This window comes from Brachycentrus maculatus, unplaced genomic scaffold (genome assembly GCF_059751285.1).
Source record: "Brachycentrus maculatus isolate JH-2025_06_01 unplaced genomic scaffold, ASM5975128v1 h1tg000748l, whole genome shotgun sequence".
Classification (NCBI taxonomy): domain Eukaryota; kingdom Metazoa; phylum Arthropoda; class Insecta; order Trichoptera; family Brachycentridae; genus Brachycentrus; species Brachycentrus maculatus.
Genome location: NW_028281479.1, coordinates 279,301 through 297,643, shown reverse-complemented (window position 1 = coordinate 297,643; position 18,343 = coordinate 279,301). Strand labels below are relative to the sequence as shown.

Genomic DNA, 18,343 nt, shown 5'->3' with positions numbered 1-18,343 from the left:
GTCTCTGTGGTATAATGGTTAGCTAGCTACCATGCTACAGGTCTCGGGTTCGATTCTCAGGGGGGGTTGAAAATAAATATTAGCGATTTTACAATGTAATAAATAACAATCAAGATAACACTGTGTCAATACGATGCAGTGCCCTACGCACCATTGGGTGCGGATAAGGGTTAGAAGAAGCACCATGTTTTACCACCCTAAGAACTATAAGTAGGAATAATCATAATGGTGGGGACTGACCGGAGCCATTTGGTCGTAACGTAACACGTTACGATGCGAGCGTTCGTATAGTCATCCGTAGTCGGAGTGCTAGCGACATTACGTGACGACGGTCAGTCCCCACCTTAAGGGGAATGATGAAATAAAATAAGTTCTAACAACAAATAGTTGTTTATTGAAGCATTTGTGGTTACAATTATAAATCCAATATTATTGTATGATGGAGGTGCGAGGAAATACATCCGCTAAATATTTTAAAACATATCTTTGTAATCTTAATTCCAATATTTGATTATTTTCTGGCATTTTTAAAACTAGTTTGATTACAGAAAACTGTAATACAAAGTGTAATTTGGCAGATTTCTTTACTAATAACGATTATTAACTAAATATTGCTCAGTTTCTATTAGAATCAATGTTCATTTAACTTTCCCGTGACAACAAAATCAGTTATAATGTCACCTTAATTATCTTATGCTATTTTATTGGTAATAAAATCAAAAAGTTTATTTAAACAAATGAAGAAAAAGTTACATTTTCTCATGTATGATAGATACGACCTTATAAATAATAGGCAACTTGTTTAATGGCACAGATTGGTGATGGTGATGATACATTCAACATTATGTATGTACATATATAGTACCTAAAATGGAACGAGTTCTTACTTAAACTTTGCTTGAAGAATATTTTTTGGGATACGCATAGTGCTGGTAATTTAAATTTAGAAAAAATTAAGGAAAAAAAAGACTTATTCACTGCGTAGAGTAAACGCGGTGATCCACCCGGAGGGGGAACGATTTTAATGGAGCAAATCAAAATGCATCGCTGCTGAACAATTGCACGGTCAGAATATGTGCACAAAATGTTTTAATGGCTATTGTATAGTTTAAATTTGCAAATGTAGCTTATGAAATATGTATGTCAAAACATATTCATGTCTCTGCTGGGTTCATATCTACCTTCCCTATCCTTACAATCATAAGGTTGTAGATTTAATCCTGTAGCGTAATTCCATTTATATAAATTAATAATTCTATAATGCAGTGATATGTTATTCTACATTATCTTGATAATTCCTTGGAGATGTAAAACATAAATATTTAACTGAGTAAATAAACCCTTTGAAAAAATAACTCTTTGACAGTCAATATGCAGTAGATCATTAGTTTTTGTAAGACTTGAAAATAAATTTCCAGATTTGTTAGATTTAACAACACAGAACTTCATTGTAACTCCCAATACATTATATATGTAAATCGAGTGAGTATATTGCTAGCTCCTAATTCATAAATAACTAACGTAAACTACCATTCGTTCCTTCCTAACCTGTGTTCCAATTATTTCCAATTTTTATACCCGCAAATTTTCTAGTAAATATCCAATATCACAAAGGTAATATAAAATATTAAAGAATGGTTGAAAAATATACAGTCAAAATGTCATGCATCGGGATGGCAGAATGGGTGGATAATGGGAAATTAATGAAATAATGAGTTGATTAAGTAAAATTTTATTTATGAAAGCAATTATTAAATACACAACAATAGAAGTATGCAACACAAAAAGTGAATTATCTAAGTTGTCGTTATGATGGTAAATTAATACAATGTAATTCTACTAAAACAGAAATTTTAAAAACTTAATATTAATGTAAAATCTATGAAATAACTTAATTAAGTAAAGTTATATCGAAGAAGAACTCGGTTAAGTTATTATTTATTTAAGTAGAATTCTTCCATTTTATTAATTGCTACGTACAGACAGACACGATCCTCCGCAAGTTAAGTGTTCCTCGGAAAAGTGATAAAAGAGCACTATCAATCCACTTTGTGTGGAACTTACATACACGAAGACCTACCTAATCAAATGAAAATATTTATAGTTTAAATAATAATCGGAATACAAAACTTCCTACACGAGAAAATGTTTAAATATATGTATAATCATTATTACCAACACAGTTTGTATAATAAGTAATCGACTATCTGACCCCGAACGCACTTCTCTAATCACAATCTAAACTGATCACATTCATTTGAGGATTGTATATTATTATTTAATATTCTCTATTCATATTGATACAAAACATCCGGCGTCGTCGCGCCGGCCTACACGTCACGCACACTCGAGTCCACTCCAGTCCGATCCGTCAGTCCGGGAGTCCCGTTTTGTTCTCTCGCTGGACCAAAATAATAGACCAATATTATTTCAGTGAAATTGGCTCAAAGAAAAGCGAAAGTCTATGAATTTTATAAAATTCAGTCTCGTTCACCGAATACTCGACGTGGACTGGAAACTTGTTCATACTGAACTTGTACTTTTCTCTTAAAATAATAAACCATATTGGAATATAGCACCACACCCACTACATGTCACTACATCCTGTCATTGGACCGGCATCAGCAGTCAGATGGAATGTATCGGGATAGGATTGTAAAATAGTTACTCTAACAGGCAACGCAAAGTTATTACATCTAAATAATATTTCCATTAAATTATTACTAACAGATTCATAAAACTATGTAATTAGTTACATTTCAATATACTTTAACACTAAGTGAAGTATTTTTCTGATGAAAGGCCGTTTTCTGGTTTGAAGGGACCAGAAGTATAAAGTATACGGGGTACAACAAATTATTATATATATTTGGAAGTTGGCAGATAGAATATTGCGAGAGCGGAGCTCGCCCTAATTACGTGTCAGAATACGGTTATTAGAAAGGAAAACGCCGCTTATTATTTTGACTTATCGCCTTAATCTAAGAAGGTCTTACAGTAAAACATCTCATTAGTTAAAACTTTGGATAAAATATGTTAAAAATGAAATATAATTTATAACAACCCTCAAATACAATATATACACGTTATCATAGCGAGGGAATATTTAGCACAAGGGATGCCCGAACCGTTCACCAAATTACTTAATCTAATATTTCAATACTGCTTCATCATGGAAGGACTTAAAGGAAAACATTTCATACTTCTTATTAAAGGATCTCGGAAAGTCGCGAGACATAATCGTATCGTAGCCAACATAACAACTGGATAGATTCAAATCACACTGCCCACATTTCTGATTTTTGTCGGTGCGGTATTTAAGTTAACTCGGTATTATGTGTAGAATATACTACAAGTATATAACTCGACCGAACGCATCTTTAAACATTTATCAGAAACGGCAAAATCGACACAAATATGGAATGTGATTCTCAGGTATTTGGGTGACATTAAAATTATACTAGGCACGAGAATTTTATAACAAATTATATATAGTAATAATAAATTTACTAAGCTGTCGAGAACACTACATCAGATAGAGATATTTGATACTCCTCTTAAAGTGGGAACTTTGTTCGCCGCTAAAGTGCGTAGTAACATACAACGGTTATATATTTATAACATTCATACGTAATATATTTACCCAAAGTAGTATTGGAATAATAAATGTATATCATTTATAAGGACATAATGTATAAGCCGCAATATTGGGAGCGTGCGGGTTCTGCCATGTACACTGGTAGACGGGAGGGGGAGGGAGGGCGGTCTAGTTGAGCGGCAGGCAGAACATGTGGTGGAGCAGGGAGCGCGAGGGCGGCGGGCGCGGCTGCAGCTGGAAGTCGTCCTCCAGCACGTCGTCGTAGTCGGGCTCGGAGCCGTCGCAGGGCGGCCCCACGGGGTGGTACACGCCGTACGCGTACGCGTGCTGGTACGGGTGCGGGTGCAGCAGGCAGGCGTGGCGTCACACGCAGTCCTCCAGAGACATCAGCAGCGGGTTCACGTACTCGAAGCCCTCAAACTCCGACTGGTCGATCTCCTCTATCACGCGGCTGCAACGACAAACATTCTCCTCAGTTATATTGATATATATTAATTCCTACAGTTTTTAATAAGATGAGAAATATATTCTGTAATGACAGCCTCAATCTGAAGCTTCGGCAGAGAATGGTTAGGTGTTATGTCTGGTCAGTTCTTCTATACGGAGTTGAATTATCGACCCTCAAAGTCAACACTATGAACCAACCAAAGGCATTCCAAATGTGACTACATCGTAGAATGCTACGCATTTCATGGACCATATCGGTCAGCAACGAAAATGTGCTCCAAAGAGCAAGAGCAGGGAGACAGTTACTGACTGATATCAAGGTCCGGAAGGTGCCCAGATGGGGCATGCGCTGAGAGAAGTACGAGCTATTGCACCAATCATAAGAGGTTTGCCTCTATTTTGATAGAGGGTCAACAAGGTGTGGGCAGAAGACAGATCTCCTGGCTTCAGAATATACGAAATTTGACGGGGATCAGGACATTTAGAGCTGCCCAAGACAAGGACAACTACTCTCAAGTGATAGTGGACATCAGGGCGACCTGACATGACACGTACAGACACGAAAATTACCGCAACGTGTACAGAATTACACAAATTCATTACATTTTAACTTTTATGAAAATTTACAAATAATTTATTTTGGTTTTTAAAAGGCAAGAATTTTTTGGGATTTAAAGAAATGTATTATTTTTTTGTATCCAGATTTGTGAACAAGTATTTGGACACACTCAAAAAGAAATGCATATTATAATTTAACTATTTTTTATTATTGCGCAAGAGCTTTGCCGGCAGTGAACTAGTTGACTAAGGTTAAGGCGGCCAAGAGTATGTTGAAAATTTCAAAAGAAAACTAAAATAATTTAATAAGCTGATATTTGAAAGTAATTACGTTATAGGTTATATGATGATCAAAATATGATTTTAATGGTAAAATAAGACTAGAGTATAGTGATTGTAAATGCCATGCAGAGATATGAAATTGCATAGTGTTTACTATATGGAAGATGACATAGTACACAATAGAAAAAGTAAAATGGTCTGTACTAAAAATAAAGAGAAATAAGAAGAGAGTCAGCGGTACCGGTCGAACGCTGAGCTAGCTGTCTAGTTGTCTATCAGCTCCTCGGGAGGGTGGAGGACACAAGTTACGCAAGGGAGAGTACTCACTCGTCGTCGGGAGTCAGGTGGACCGGTTCGTCCGTAAACTCGGGAGGGAAGTTGGCGAGGTCTCGATCTGAATCCAAACGGGGCTTAAACGGCGGCTGGACTTGTTTCTGCTCAAGCTACAAAAAATTTTAATGAAAAAGAAGAAAAGAAGCAGAAACCAAACGAGAGCCGCAATCGTCTACTTTATTCCATGCGGATCGGGATATTTACCACTGTGCGATGATTCTCTAGGGATGTAGACAAACTTACCCCGACATGGCTCTAGCTTACTAGCGGCAGTATACAGTACGATGTATCAGATTCCTGATTATAGGTGAACCAACAATACCGGAAATAAATTAAGTAAAATCTCTTAAATCCGACACTTCACAAGTCCGACTAGATCGTGACAGTGTTGTACTTGACAGTACAACACTGTCATGATCTAGTTGTTGGAAACCAAACAAATACATTAATTCCCAGATAACAATCGAGCAAAGACAGATCATTAATTTAATTCAAAATCTAGTACATAGTTGAACTCTGGCTTGTGTGGTAAATCGGATTTTAGAGACTTTACTGTATAAACTAAAATAAAAGTTACAAATTTTCTAAATTAAAAACTCTTTTGTTATTAAAAGTTGATGAAGCGCCGTAAACTATGCTCGGAGGAATGCACAGCCCTTCTGTAGGACATACATCCCTCTTTCTATCATATAGTGGACTAATTAGGAGTTTAAGAGAAGCGGTTCCATGCGGCGCTGCGAGTGCGGGACTCACTCGTCGTCCGGAGTTAGGACGGGGGGTTCGCTGGTAAACTGGCGGTCGAAGTTGTCCAGGCATCGCACCAGGCACAGGTGGCGGCACTCGGGTAGCTCGCCAGCGGGCGGCCGGGCCGCGGATGGCTCGCCAGCTAGGCTGCACGGGGACAGCGGGGAGGGGAGGGGCACGAAGGGGACCCGCGTCGCCCGCCTGGCGAGCTAGCGGCCCAAGGGGGGACTTAACTTATTACGACTGAACATAAATCTAGCTTCGCATTAAAGAAACAATATAGCATTATTACCCGTAATATAGTGCGGATACTATAAAATACTCAAATAATCATGGAAAATTGTATGGATGTAATAAGTATCACATACATTCTTATAAATAGCTTATATTTCTACTTTGGGCAGCTAGAGATTGTAGGAGGCAGAATTGTCGCAAATTTTCCTGCTTCCAAAATTTGCATAATGGAAACGGAATCCAGTCCGGTTTTCAAAAGCCACTAAGTAATGGATGCAATGGAAATAATAAGTGCTGATGTCCTCCGAAGTCCGTATTTTGCTGACAATGGCGAGAAGAGCTTACCATTTCCCAGTCGATGGACTTGAAGAAGGCGTGCTCGGCGATGTCGACGAAGGCGCTCTCGCGGTGGCAGCCGAGGCGCTCCTGCGGGTTCTTGTTGAGGAAGCCCTTGAGCACGGAGCCGGCCTTGACGCTGAGCGAGCGCGGGATGCGGATGGTCTTCTCGAGGATGACCTGGAAGAGGTAGTCCTCGGTGTTCTGGTCGGGGTTCTCGGACGCGCCCGCGATGTCGAAGGGCGAGCGGCCGGCCAGCATCTCGTACAGCAGCACGCCCAGCGCCCACCAGTCCACGCTGAAGCCGTACTCCTCGCCGCGCAGGATCTCGGGCGCGATGTAGTTGGGCGTGCCGCAGAACGTGGACGTGGTGTCGCCGGGCCGGATGCCCTCCTTGCACATGCCGTAGTCCGTGAGCTTGATGTGGCCCTCGTGGTCCAGCAGCACGTTGTCCAGCTTGAGGTCGCGGTAGATGATGCCCTTGTCGTGCAGGAAGTTGAGCGCCAGACTGATCTCGGCCGCGTAGAAGCGCGCGTGCTCCTCGGGCAGGCGGCGCTGGCGCTGCATGTGGAACATGAGGTCGCCGCCGCGCACGAACTCGATCACGAAGAACAGCCGGCTGGGGGTCTGGAAGCACGAGTGCAGCCCCACCAGGAAGGGGTGGTTGGACGCCGTCTCGAACACGTGCTTCTCCGTCTGCACCCAGTCGATGTCCTCGTCGTCCGTGACCAGCGCCTTCTTGATGACCTTCATGGCGTAGATGCGCCGCGTCTTGCGCAGCTCCACCATGAGCACCTTGGCGTAGGAGCCGCGCCCGATGACGCGGATGAGCTCGAAGTCGCCGAGCGAGTACTGGCGCTGCGTGCCGGGCTCCAGCAGCTCCTCGGCCCCCTTGGCGCCCTCTTCCACGGGCACGGCGGGCCCCGCCAGGTCAGGCGGCGGCTCGGGGAACTCCCGGCGCTCGCGCTCCGCCGGCGTGTGCGGCGCGCCGTTGGCCTCCTCCTTCACGATGGGCTCCACGTGCTCGCTGGAGCACGGCTTCTGCACCAGCTTGTGGCACTTCTTGTGCACCAGCAGCTTGCACTGGATGCACTTGAAGCCCTGCCGCCCGAGGCCCCATATCCGGTCCTGGCAGAAGGCGCAGAACGCGCGCTACAACAAATATTACTTCAATTATTATCACAAAACCACCGGCGCAACTAAATTACCAATAGTAGGTACTCGTACATTTAAACTTACGGATAAAAAGTATTCTGCATAATCGATAAACGTATTCAAATAATCGAATTTCATTTCAGGGATGGCTACAAAAATCAATCGAAACAAAATATTGATATACATATTACGAGACACGTATTAACCAATCGCCTACAGATTGCAGAATGACAAAATATTATGATGCGTCTTAATATTTATTTGCATATTCCGAGATAGCAAATTATCCCATAAGGGCGGAGAAATTTGTTTGCACCCGTTCAACACAATAGGATACAAGATATGAAAATGGCAGTTATCACTTTCACTAGATTACAAGTTTCGAGCAAACAATAGATTGGTTTAATTTTTCAAATGCTTATTTTTCCAACCAGTTTCGACAAACTTGTCGTGAGTATAGAGTAGAGGGGACGTAAAGAAGGTTTGCATCGTATATGAGCAGTGTTATCTTGATTGTTGAATACGTGAAGGAAAGGTTGCATCAGCCTTGCGCTTCAGGTACCGGTCCAGGGTTAATTTGAAAAAACATTGCGGTGAAAAATAACTTCATACCTCGATATGCCTTCATGCACGGAGTCAGCACGCTCGGCTACCGTTCTGGAGGTCCCGGGTTCGATTCCCAGGAGATCGTCAAATAAAATTAAGTGATTTTTTTTAACTCTTATATTTATTCAATATTATCCCTGGACTGGTGCCTGTAACGGAGGGCTGATCACCTTTCCTTCATGTGTTAACCGATCAAAATAACCCCGCGTTTATATGATGCAGTGCCCTATGCACCAATGGGGTGCGGATAAGAGTTGGAAGAAGGGAGAAATAGAAAATTTTAATTAAAAATAGATAATATATAATACCATAAAGTGACTGTAATGGAATGAAAAGGTACTAACCCTATTAAAGCGCTTCGCTTGGAAGATGTGGCCGTTGACCCTGTACAGCTTCCTCCATCTTCTCGCTCCTCTCCGGTAGATGCTCCCTGGAAACCAACGCTTCCTGTTACTACAGAACCAACATCACCACATCTCTGCCAACTCGCGAGTCTGTAGAGTCCGCAGTTTCGCTTTTCAACATCGTATAATATGCTCACTTCACTTCAGTGAAGAGGGAATTAAGCGTTAATTACATACAAGTTATACAAGTTCTTTATTATTTTATTTCATTTTATTTCTTTCATAATATACATCAATATAAATAACAAATGACAATAATGTGCCCTCATTGAATTTTCCACAGAATTATTACGTGAAAAATTTGTTTATGCAATCAAATACGACATGGCTGAATGGTGCGATCTGTTTCAGATCAGCCCACTTTCATTATCCACTTACGAATAGAACTTTTAAGGATAAAATGTATATACAATGTATGTATGAACATAATTTTAGGGTTAAATGTTTAAATTTTCAACTGTTGGGTAATATATCCAAAATTAAACAACGTTTATTGGATTTGAATTCTACAAATATTTATGTATATGTTAATACGTGACGCGTTTCGTCTTCTTAAGACATTATCAAACACTCGTTAATAAGACGAAACGCGTCACGTATTAATGTATACATAAATAAATGTAGAATTCAAATCCTTGTTTAATTTTGGATATATTACCCAACAATTCAATATGGAATTCTACCAACTGTCTGCAGTTACAATAAATATATATAAATTTTCAGTCATATTGGCAATATGCACACCGCCAATAACGTAACAAATTAGAAATATATAAAGACTTGTTTTAATTAAAATGTAAAGCCTTAATAATTAATCTCACTAAACTAACTAACTAACCATCACGCCGCTTCCCCGGAGGGTAGGCAGAACATAGAACGCCACACCACTATATTTGCAAACAATCTTCGCCCCAACAACATTTTGAGTGTGTCCAATTTGGACTTATTCACAAATCTGGATTATCTCCAAAATTATTATAGGAGTTATTATTCATATTATTTTTTGACATCACAACGATGTCCACTACATTCACCGCATAAATTTGTTTTGCTGTTCTTTATTCACTCATTCCATCCGCGTGTCCAAATCATCTCAACACACCTTTCTGAATTTTATTGGCAACGTATCTCAGCCTTACATTTTTTCCTTAATTTACCGTCCCCTTCATCTATCATACATCGTTTTGCCGCGCATTCGTATGAGAGATCGCTTTTTGGCTGCATTCAGTCTACTAATCTATTTCCAAAGTCATCTAGAACCATACAAAATTGTATTCTAAGGGGATTTACAGTAATTTAAAAAATGACATAACTGGGTTTTTTTTTATCGCTCATGATAAACCAAATACCTCAAATAACAATATTGAAATGTTCAAAAAACACTTTCTGTATTTCGTTGTGAAGGTATGAGGATATGTAAGGATGTGTATGTCTGTGCAAAATTCTCTCATCTTAAATAAATAAGAGCGCCCCAGTTCCAACATTAATGGTCGCGAGGCCCTCGACGTACTCGGGTACCTCGGGGTGGCAATTCTATTTCGGGAATACGCTCCGGCCGCGATATAAATGATTCCGTCAGGGAATCCTGGAGAAAGTGAGCCTGATCCGGATACAAGTATGGACAGCGACTTCGAGTAAGAAGAACGACTTGTTTACAGTTCGCGTTTCACGAATATGTGCACGGAATATTTAAAAATACTTCGTAATGCCGGCACGTCCAAAGCAACAAAAAATACCCGAATTTGAATGCTACCCTCGTGGCGCCAGGGCTGGGATTCCAAACGGAAATTAACATTTTAACTACATAGTGTAGATAGCTTTAAATGGTCAGCTGTAGTGTCCCTTGGAGACAAAATAATCAGTTCACGCATTCGTAGAAGCCTGGCTGTAACTGACATCAGTTGTAAGATACAAGGGCGTTGAGATGGTATGAGCACATAGGACGCGGAGAACCTGAACATATTGTAAACCAGATGATTGCCATGGGTCTTCCTCGAAAGGCATCTAGAGGAAGACCAAAAAATTCATGGACTAACTGAACTAACTAACTACTATATAATCCCTTTCACTGCCTACACCGGAGCACTTATAGAAATTTGGTGGTGGTTTTCCAAATTTGTATTTATTTAGATTGGCAGTGACAGGGAGATTGAAAGCTATTAAAATGTAAATTCACTGTTAAATCGGGATAAAATTTTGTTCCACATTTTATAATAATTTTCGCAACCTAGTTCATAAAATAAAATTGCTTTGCAATAGAGCTCTGTCGGGAAGTCAAGATGCTTCTGTATCAGATCCTGGGATGCGGTTGGGAGAGCTTTCAACTAACGAATTTGCAACCAACTGACTAAAAATATTGGTTAAGGTTTATTTATACCTTACACAGCTCTTTGAAATTAATGGGAAAATAGTGTTATTAACACTATTTTCTGTAGGTGCCAAAAGAAGATTTGAAAATAATACATAAATTATAGCGAGTTGAAGTTCGAATGATTAAATCAATACAATGTTGTATTCTTCATCACTTCATCAATATAATAAAAATTATGTTTTGAATATTGAAAGCATTAACTTTGTGGATCATATTGATATATTATTTAGAGAAATAAAAAGACTTTGTGTTTTGATCCACTCACATTTTTATTAACCAACTAGTTTCGGCAACAACCTGTTGTCCTCTTCAGGGTTTAATAGTAATTAGTCATAAATCAAACTCTAAAGAGGGCAACAGGTTGTTGCCGAAACTAGCTAGTTAATAAAAATGTGAGTGGATCAAAACACAAAGTCTTTTTATTTCTCGAAGTAATATAATAAAAATTAGTTTTAAAAAAAATATAGAACCTGGGGTTGGAGTGGTGTAGTTCCTTTTAAACCGAGTGTATAATATATTTTCATCGATATACTATATGAAGTAAGTACTAAAATCCGAAGAAAAAAAGGTGAATGGATAATCTCTGAAATTTTTCATTCAAAAAGTTACGCGTCATCGTCGATACGGAAGCACTGGAGCAGAAGATATATGGAAATATATAACGTCGTACATTTCAAAATCCACATTTTGCAGCTGAAGACTTTTCACGAAATATAATACGATATTGAAATGAGTTTCAAATAAAATTAAAATAAAAACGAAATTATAAAAATAGCACGCATATTTGCAGTTTTTTTAACGTTATATGGACAAGTTTAAAAAATAACCGCATTAATCATAAAAACGATCACCACGTTCCAAAGTTATAATTCAGAACACACCTTTCAAGGTCCCATTCCCTTCACAGATGATTGAATTTACCTTGCAATATCGCGATACTAACAATTTCATTTTAAAAATACAACTATTTTTCTCTTTAAAAAATTTGAATCTTAAAAAATATTTTTAAAAAATCTGAGAAAATGAAGACTCAGTGCTAAATCAGGGATTTAACTGAATAATATTAGGTCTTCCACGGTACCTAAATATTAATATATTCCTCCTATCCTATTCCATAAATTTGATTATTTTGTGCAATGTAAATATGAGAGGTAGAATCACACAATTCCCCCGTAAGTTACATCTTTGCGCCTATTACGAAATAATAATTTCATCGGAACACTCGAGGGTTTGGCGTTTCAACAAGGGATCATCTTAAACAACGTTGTATTATTTACGTAATATATTATTACTACGTACAGTGACTTAACTCGCAATGTATGAATAAGAAAACAGTGGAGGTAATTACGAAACGTATGTGTATGTGTTAGTGTGTATGTATGTATATCAACCATAAGCCAAAATTCCTTCTCGGTAACGGCACAATCACGAAGGGAAATACAACAAATTATGGTAAATTCACGAATAATAATATATTATGTATGTAATAAGTTCAGCACCATATACTGATAAGGACGGGATAATATAGAGCCGAGTCGAGGGTAGACTTAAAAAATGTTTACTCTAAAATTAAGTCGGCATATAAAGTCATATTTTTCACGATAACGCGGGTCCAAGATTGGGGGGCGTGTCCCGCCGCCGAGTGACGTCATAAGCCTCACTCGTGACGTCACGGGAATCCGAACCCTCCCTTTACCGGTATATGCGATACGTACTCGCGCAGGCATAATACGGAATATACAGAGGTTACTTAATTTGCTCCGTTCCTCGTCATAATATGGAGATTCGTTCATCGTTAGGCCGACTTCATTTAGATTTGTCCGACTCCAAATTTTATGTAACAAAATTGTGTTTGAATTTGATCGTTTTTTCATATTTATACAGAACCGAAAAAACCGTTTTTTATTCGTAGTTACGAGACCAAAAAATATATTGTGTTCACGATACAGAGTTCATGTAGCTATAGACCAGCGTGTACTTTGTACAATGGCAGTTATGTAGTTTGGAATGTCATGGTTTACTATGGTATGTCATTACAAGTACATACATATGTATGTGGAGATATTTAACTCCAGTGTGAACAATATTCTACGAGGACAAAAATAATTACGTACTCAAAGTTGTAAGGGCTATAATCAATTGAATACTCATTATGATTAAAGCATTAGTATTATTTATTATGAATGAAAAAAGAGTAGAATTTAAAAGAAGATTTTGACATCTTAACATAAATGAAGAAGAATATGGAAGTCTGGGTATTTAAAGGGTTTTTGACTTGTCGTAGGCTGGTTATGCCTAAAATAAACCAGCTTATGATAGAAGCCCTGTAAATACCCAGACTTCCATGTCAAAAAAAGTAAATATTAGTTTACTTCCAGTCGTAATCTCATTCGTTTTCTCCCAGCAATGAGCAAATGCTGAGAAGTTCATGATTGGCCCACACTAGATTATCCTTTTGTTCCCAACACAGATTAAAATAAAACACCTATTTTTTTAAGTTAGAAGAAACGAAAATCCACTTGATGATATATAAACTTTGTACATATTCGCCGATTGTTACGACTCCTAACTTGACCACTTTCAAATATTTGGCATACCTGATCGTGCCATCGGAGATGCATGAACGTGGAAGAGGCGAAGAATGTTTGCAAAGACAGAGTGGTGTAGCGTTCTATTCATTCTGCCTACCCCTGCGGGGAAGCGGCGTGATGGTTAGTTAGTTTTTTTCAAACTTTGTACATTGTAAGCGAGGGAAATAATGAATTCAACACCCATCTTAAAAAGGCGTAATCTCATTGAAGTATTTTATCAGTGTCCGAGTCCACGTCGACTTTTTTGTTTGTTTGACAAATGATATACCTACCTATATTAAAAAACTTATTTATGTATATAAAAAATTAAAGGCGGTAAGTTTTGTTAATTATGCAAATATCCTGTTAATGTCTCAAAAAAGTGAAGAAAAAAATGTCAATACTCACGGTCCTCTCCCATGCAGGGCATCCCGGGCGCCGCGGGAACATTTGGGAAAACTGGAACAAAAACAGGAGCATTAGTCAAGTCGGATTAAAACGTATGATTAATGAAGCGAGAAAATACACAACATAACGCAACGCCAACTAATCAAGCCAAATGTGCACGATCTGTGTTTGCGTTTCGTTCAATCGAGCAGCGCTGGGGAGAAATACAAATTGCAGAATTATACTATACTTGCGTCAGCCCGATATGGATATTATTATCATCAGAATAAATCCAACTACTGAACTCATTTATTTTATGACATTATGGAATACCCACAAAGTTATACCAATTCAATAAAAATTATATTATTCATTGAATTCTTATGGAATAAACCCCCTCCCTCTTTCCTAACACCCTCACTCGGTAAAATCACAATTTTCAAAGTTAATTACTGTCACACAGATCTATTGCATTAAAAATTATTTTTCATAAGAATAGTATTAGGAGACAACTTAAGATCCACGTATCGCCCTTCAAGGAATGCTTGAAGGACGCAAACCCCCAGGCAGACCTCCAAAAAGGTGGAAAGACAGCTGGGAGTCAACATCCCAAGAGCTACAAACGTAGGCACAAACAGATCCTTAGTAACTAGAAAAAGAAGAAGAAGAAAAAGAACTTAACATCAAAATGTAGCTTCTAGCGTAAATAAGGATGGAGCATCCTTTATCTCATAAAACCTGCGCAGATTCAATCAACAAGATTTAATAAATCAATAATACAATTAAGCGAAAAAAAGGGTTGTTTATTTCAAACACCGGAAAGAAAGGCGTTCGATTACATTTTACCAATTACAAATATTACAGACGTCCTTTCATACAATATGCCTGTGTATGTAGGTAGGTACGGTCGGTACGAGAATAGGCGTAGGGGATGATAACTGGGTCAATTTGTTCAATTAATCGGAGCTGATTTGATTAGCAATAAATATAACGACGATTACGGAGGATAGCCTACATCTTAGTATTATTGATTTCCGTTTAGGGCCTTCCCACGGGACGTCTGGTCTGTAGGCAGGAACATCCGACAGTGGGGTACAGGATCATACACACATACGACATTATGAAGATAAATCTTTTTTTCCTTCATTGATTGATTCGGCAGTCACTTTGTGGCAAAATCTATCCATTTTTGATTCCAGTTTTACTATTTATTATTTTTTTAATTCAAAATTCAGTTGGTATAATAAATACCTCTATTTCTTTAAATCTATTGCGACAAATTCCCTGATAGTATATAACCACAATTTATTTTATTTATGTAACTACCATATATTTTATACATGACTTTCCACTTAGCTATTATTTATAGAAGTTATTTAACAATATCTCTATATAGATACAGCGGTTTAAACAAGCCAATGACATGTCTCAAGCCCTGCAGAAACCCCGATCTTAATCAATGTCAACATTTGTGTTGAGATACCAATACATTTCAGAACTATTTCATGTTTCAATTAGATTTTTTTCTGTAGATGTGAGCGTGTTGATCATTATTCAAGCAGTATGAAATCTCGATTTAAAGATGACGTGAAAATCGTGAATGTTTTTTTTTAAGTTAACGTGAAGTTTTACCAGCAGACTACCAAGTCGGTCAATAAAAATGGGAGAATTCAAATTAGGACAAAAGCCCACTCTGGCATCCCACGAGGGAGGGTGGTGGTGGTGGTGGGGAGTGGGGAGTGGGGGTACAAGAAATGAAAAGTTTCTCGCATTGGACAAAATTAGAATCGGGACAACTAATAAATTACGATCCATTTCCTCCGTTATATAGCGTCTTTTCTGTAAATGGAATGCATTCAAAGGACAACGAATTGTAATTACACGCATGACGAGAACAAGAAGTTCTCAATTTCGCCTTCTCAGAGGCGAGATTATCTCTGGAGGAATTTATTTCAGCTTCATTTTAAGTGGTCTGCCGGTTAATCGGGCACCCGCTTATTTGGGCCGAATCGTTAAAAAACGGAAACCGAACCAAGGAATCAATGCTTGTTTACGTCGAATCGCGAACAGTAGCGAGAAACAGCATTCCGTCTAAGAATTGTAAATTCGACAAGAAATGGAGTTTCGAGGACATCACAAAATATTTTCGGATGTTTGGTAAATAATAATAATGACATAAGTCCAAAATAAAAAGAGGAAATAGGAAAGAATGAAATAAATCAATTCACTATGAAATTCACCATGACTGGAGGGAAATTGGGAAGAAAATTACTTTCGTTAAAATATCTAATAAACTATCAACTTATGGCGAGGGGAGTATGAGAGTTACCCGGTCCGAGTGCCATTCATCACCCAACTAAAATGTTGGATTCACAATATCATTCCAATGATTTTTCCGATAGAAGCATAATTATACTACCAGCTAATGGCATTATAACATAATATTAATGTACCATATGTAATGTATCCAAAATTCTGTCAAATTTCGATCTAAATTCCGGATCTCTTATCCATAGTAATTACTGTAAATTGTAGAACGCCCTTGAGGTCGATTGTCACAAAAACGGCGCTATATACGGCCCAGATTTATTATAATTAGTATTATTTCCAAAAAAAATTGCATTAATTATGTGTCACATATTGTTTTCGATACCAACTTCCGGACGACTATAGGAACAGAGGAATAATGGTCATGTTTAATAGCCAGGCTATTACTTTGGCGATGTAATGGGAGAATGTGAAGGGGGAAACAGGTTGTAGGTCCTGACACAGCAGTTCCACCCTTTGAGCTAACCGAATGGCGATACGAAATGCATCGTTCCTCGTATTAATTCCGAAGGTTCGGTGTTCGTTATACCTGTAACCTATCCGCCGATATTAGTCCCTGGCACGCGACGTCCTAGGCTCGGCTTTCCGAGGCGAATTATTAGGAAAACTTCGCCCGGATTTGTGAAAAACATAATTACGAAAGCTTTACGTTCGTTATTAGTTATTTCCTACCAAAGAAATAACTAATAACGTTTAACCGAGGATCAAAGCGCCCGAGCGTGTGGAAAAATATAAATTATAGATAGATATTAGTTCCGTGTTGTCAGATGCGAGCAGGTTATAGTGTAACACGTCGTGTAACTTTAGATTGTTTCCGAACAAACGGGGAGGTAGAGGATGGAAAGAGGTCGCGTATTGTGTGCAAGGAGGAAACGATCGGCCGGTAAGTCCCGATGTACGTAAAGTTCTAAGGTTAGTATTTTCAACTATTCCTTTAGCATGTTCCGCTTCCATAACTTACTCGGCTAGATTTATATCCGCAGGGCATGCACCCCGTCACGACCACATTATATGAACAATGTAATACACATTTAGATATTATGCAAATTTCACCCAACTTTTTCCCAGAACCCGTCACCGGCTCCGGGTCGAGTGATATAAGGTAGCGATGGTCAGGAACCTTTTCTACGGTAAAATATTATCATCGTATTTTTACGATTTTTTTTAATACGTAATGTGTGGGAAGATATACGGTGTCGAGTCGTACAAGTGGTGATGCGATATATGATCATTAAATAGGAGACGAGATGTGGTGGCGCCGCACGGGCCGGTGGATTCACCAAGTCAGTACACTCCAGCGACCCCCGGTCGGGGGGAGAAGATCAACTCACTTAGCGAGGGGGGCGCTAGTCGGGGGGCGCCAGTCGGGGGAAGGTTTAAAGAAAAAATAATTACAAGAAATACGTTAATGTACTCGGGAAGCGGGGGGCTCGATTAATTAATCCTGGCGGAAGATCGCTACTAGTAGGCGATATAATGTAATCTACGTCCAAATGCTCAGTTTTGACTCGACACGAAGGCGCCAAAGTGTGATGATTCAGGAATCAGGGTAAATGACGGCCGCGAGAAAGGTTAGTGTATAATATATTGGATGGTTAAAATTTCACAGCACAAAATAGCATTCAAACTGATTAACATCAATATGACTAGACTGCGTGTTCGTAATAATTACTGAAAATAATGTGTAATAATGTTGGTGGTAGGTGTGCCATTTATGTTCGAAACAGTGTGGTTAGGCATAAATTAATTATACTCTATAGTTATTTAAAATTAAAATTAAAACTAACCTTCGAGCAAAATAATTAACAAACCTTTGCTTTATATTATAGTTGTTTCAAATAAAGACAGCTTGAAAGTAACATTTTACAGATATGATGAAAAGGTCAAATTAAGTTTTATTTAGCAAAATATAATGATATATAAACGGGAGAGTGAATAAATTAAATAATACGCGCTGCTATGCATAATAATAGTATCACATACCATATAA

At 38.6% G+C, this 18,343-nt stretch overlaps 1 protein-coding gene across 7 annotated transcripts in view; it reads right to left on the bottom strand.

Annotated features, from left to right (window-relative positions):
* Nucleotides 1-374: 374 nt before the first annotated feature.
* The window catches only part of LOC148300339 (atypical protein kinase C-like), a 114,732-nt gene continuing 96,763 nt past the window's right edge, over nt 375-18,343 (bottom strand). For all 7 annotated transcript variants that reach the window (XM_088274927.1, XM_088274928.1, XM_088274929.1 and 4 more), the window contains 5 exons: nt 14,047-14,097; nt 8,638-8,723; nt 6,542-7,684; nt 5,213-5,328; nt 375-4,049 (listed from right to left, as the gene is read on the bottom strand). In XM_088274927.1, coding sequence (XP_088131053.1) covers nt 3,962-4,049; nt 5,213-5,328; nt 6,542-7,684; nt 8,638-8,723; nt 14,047-14,097 — 1,484 coding nt within the window. In that variant the 3' untranslated portion in view covers nt 375-3,961. The remainder of the gene's footprint in view (nt 4,050-5,212; nt 5,329-6,541; nt 7,685-8,637; nt 8,724-14,046; nt 14,098-18,343) is intronic.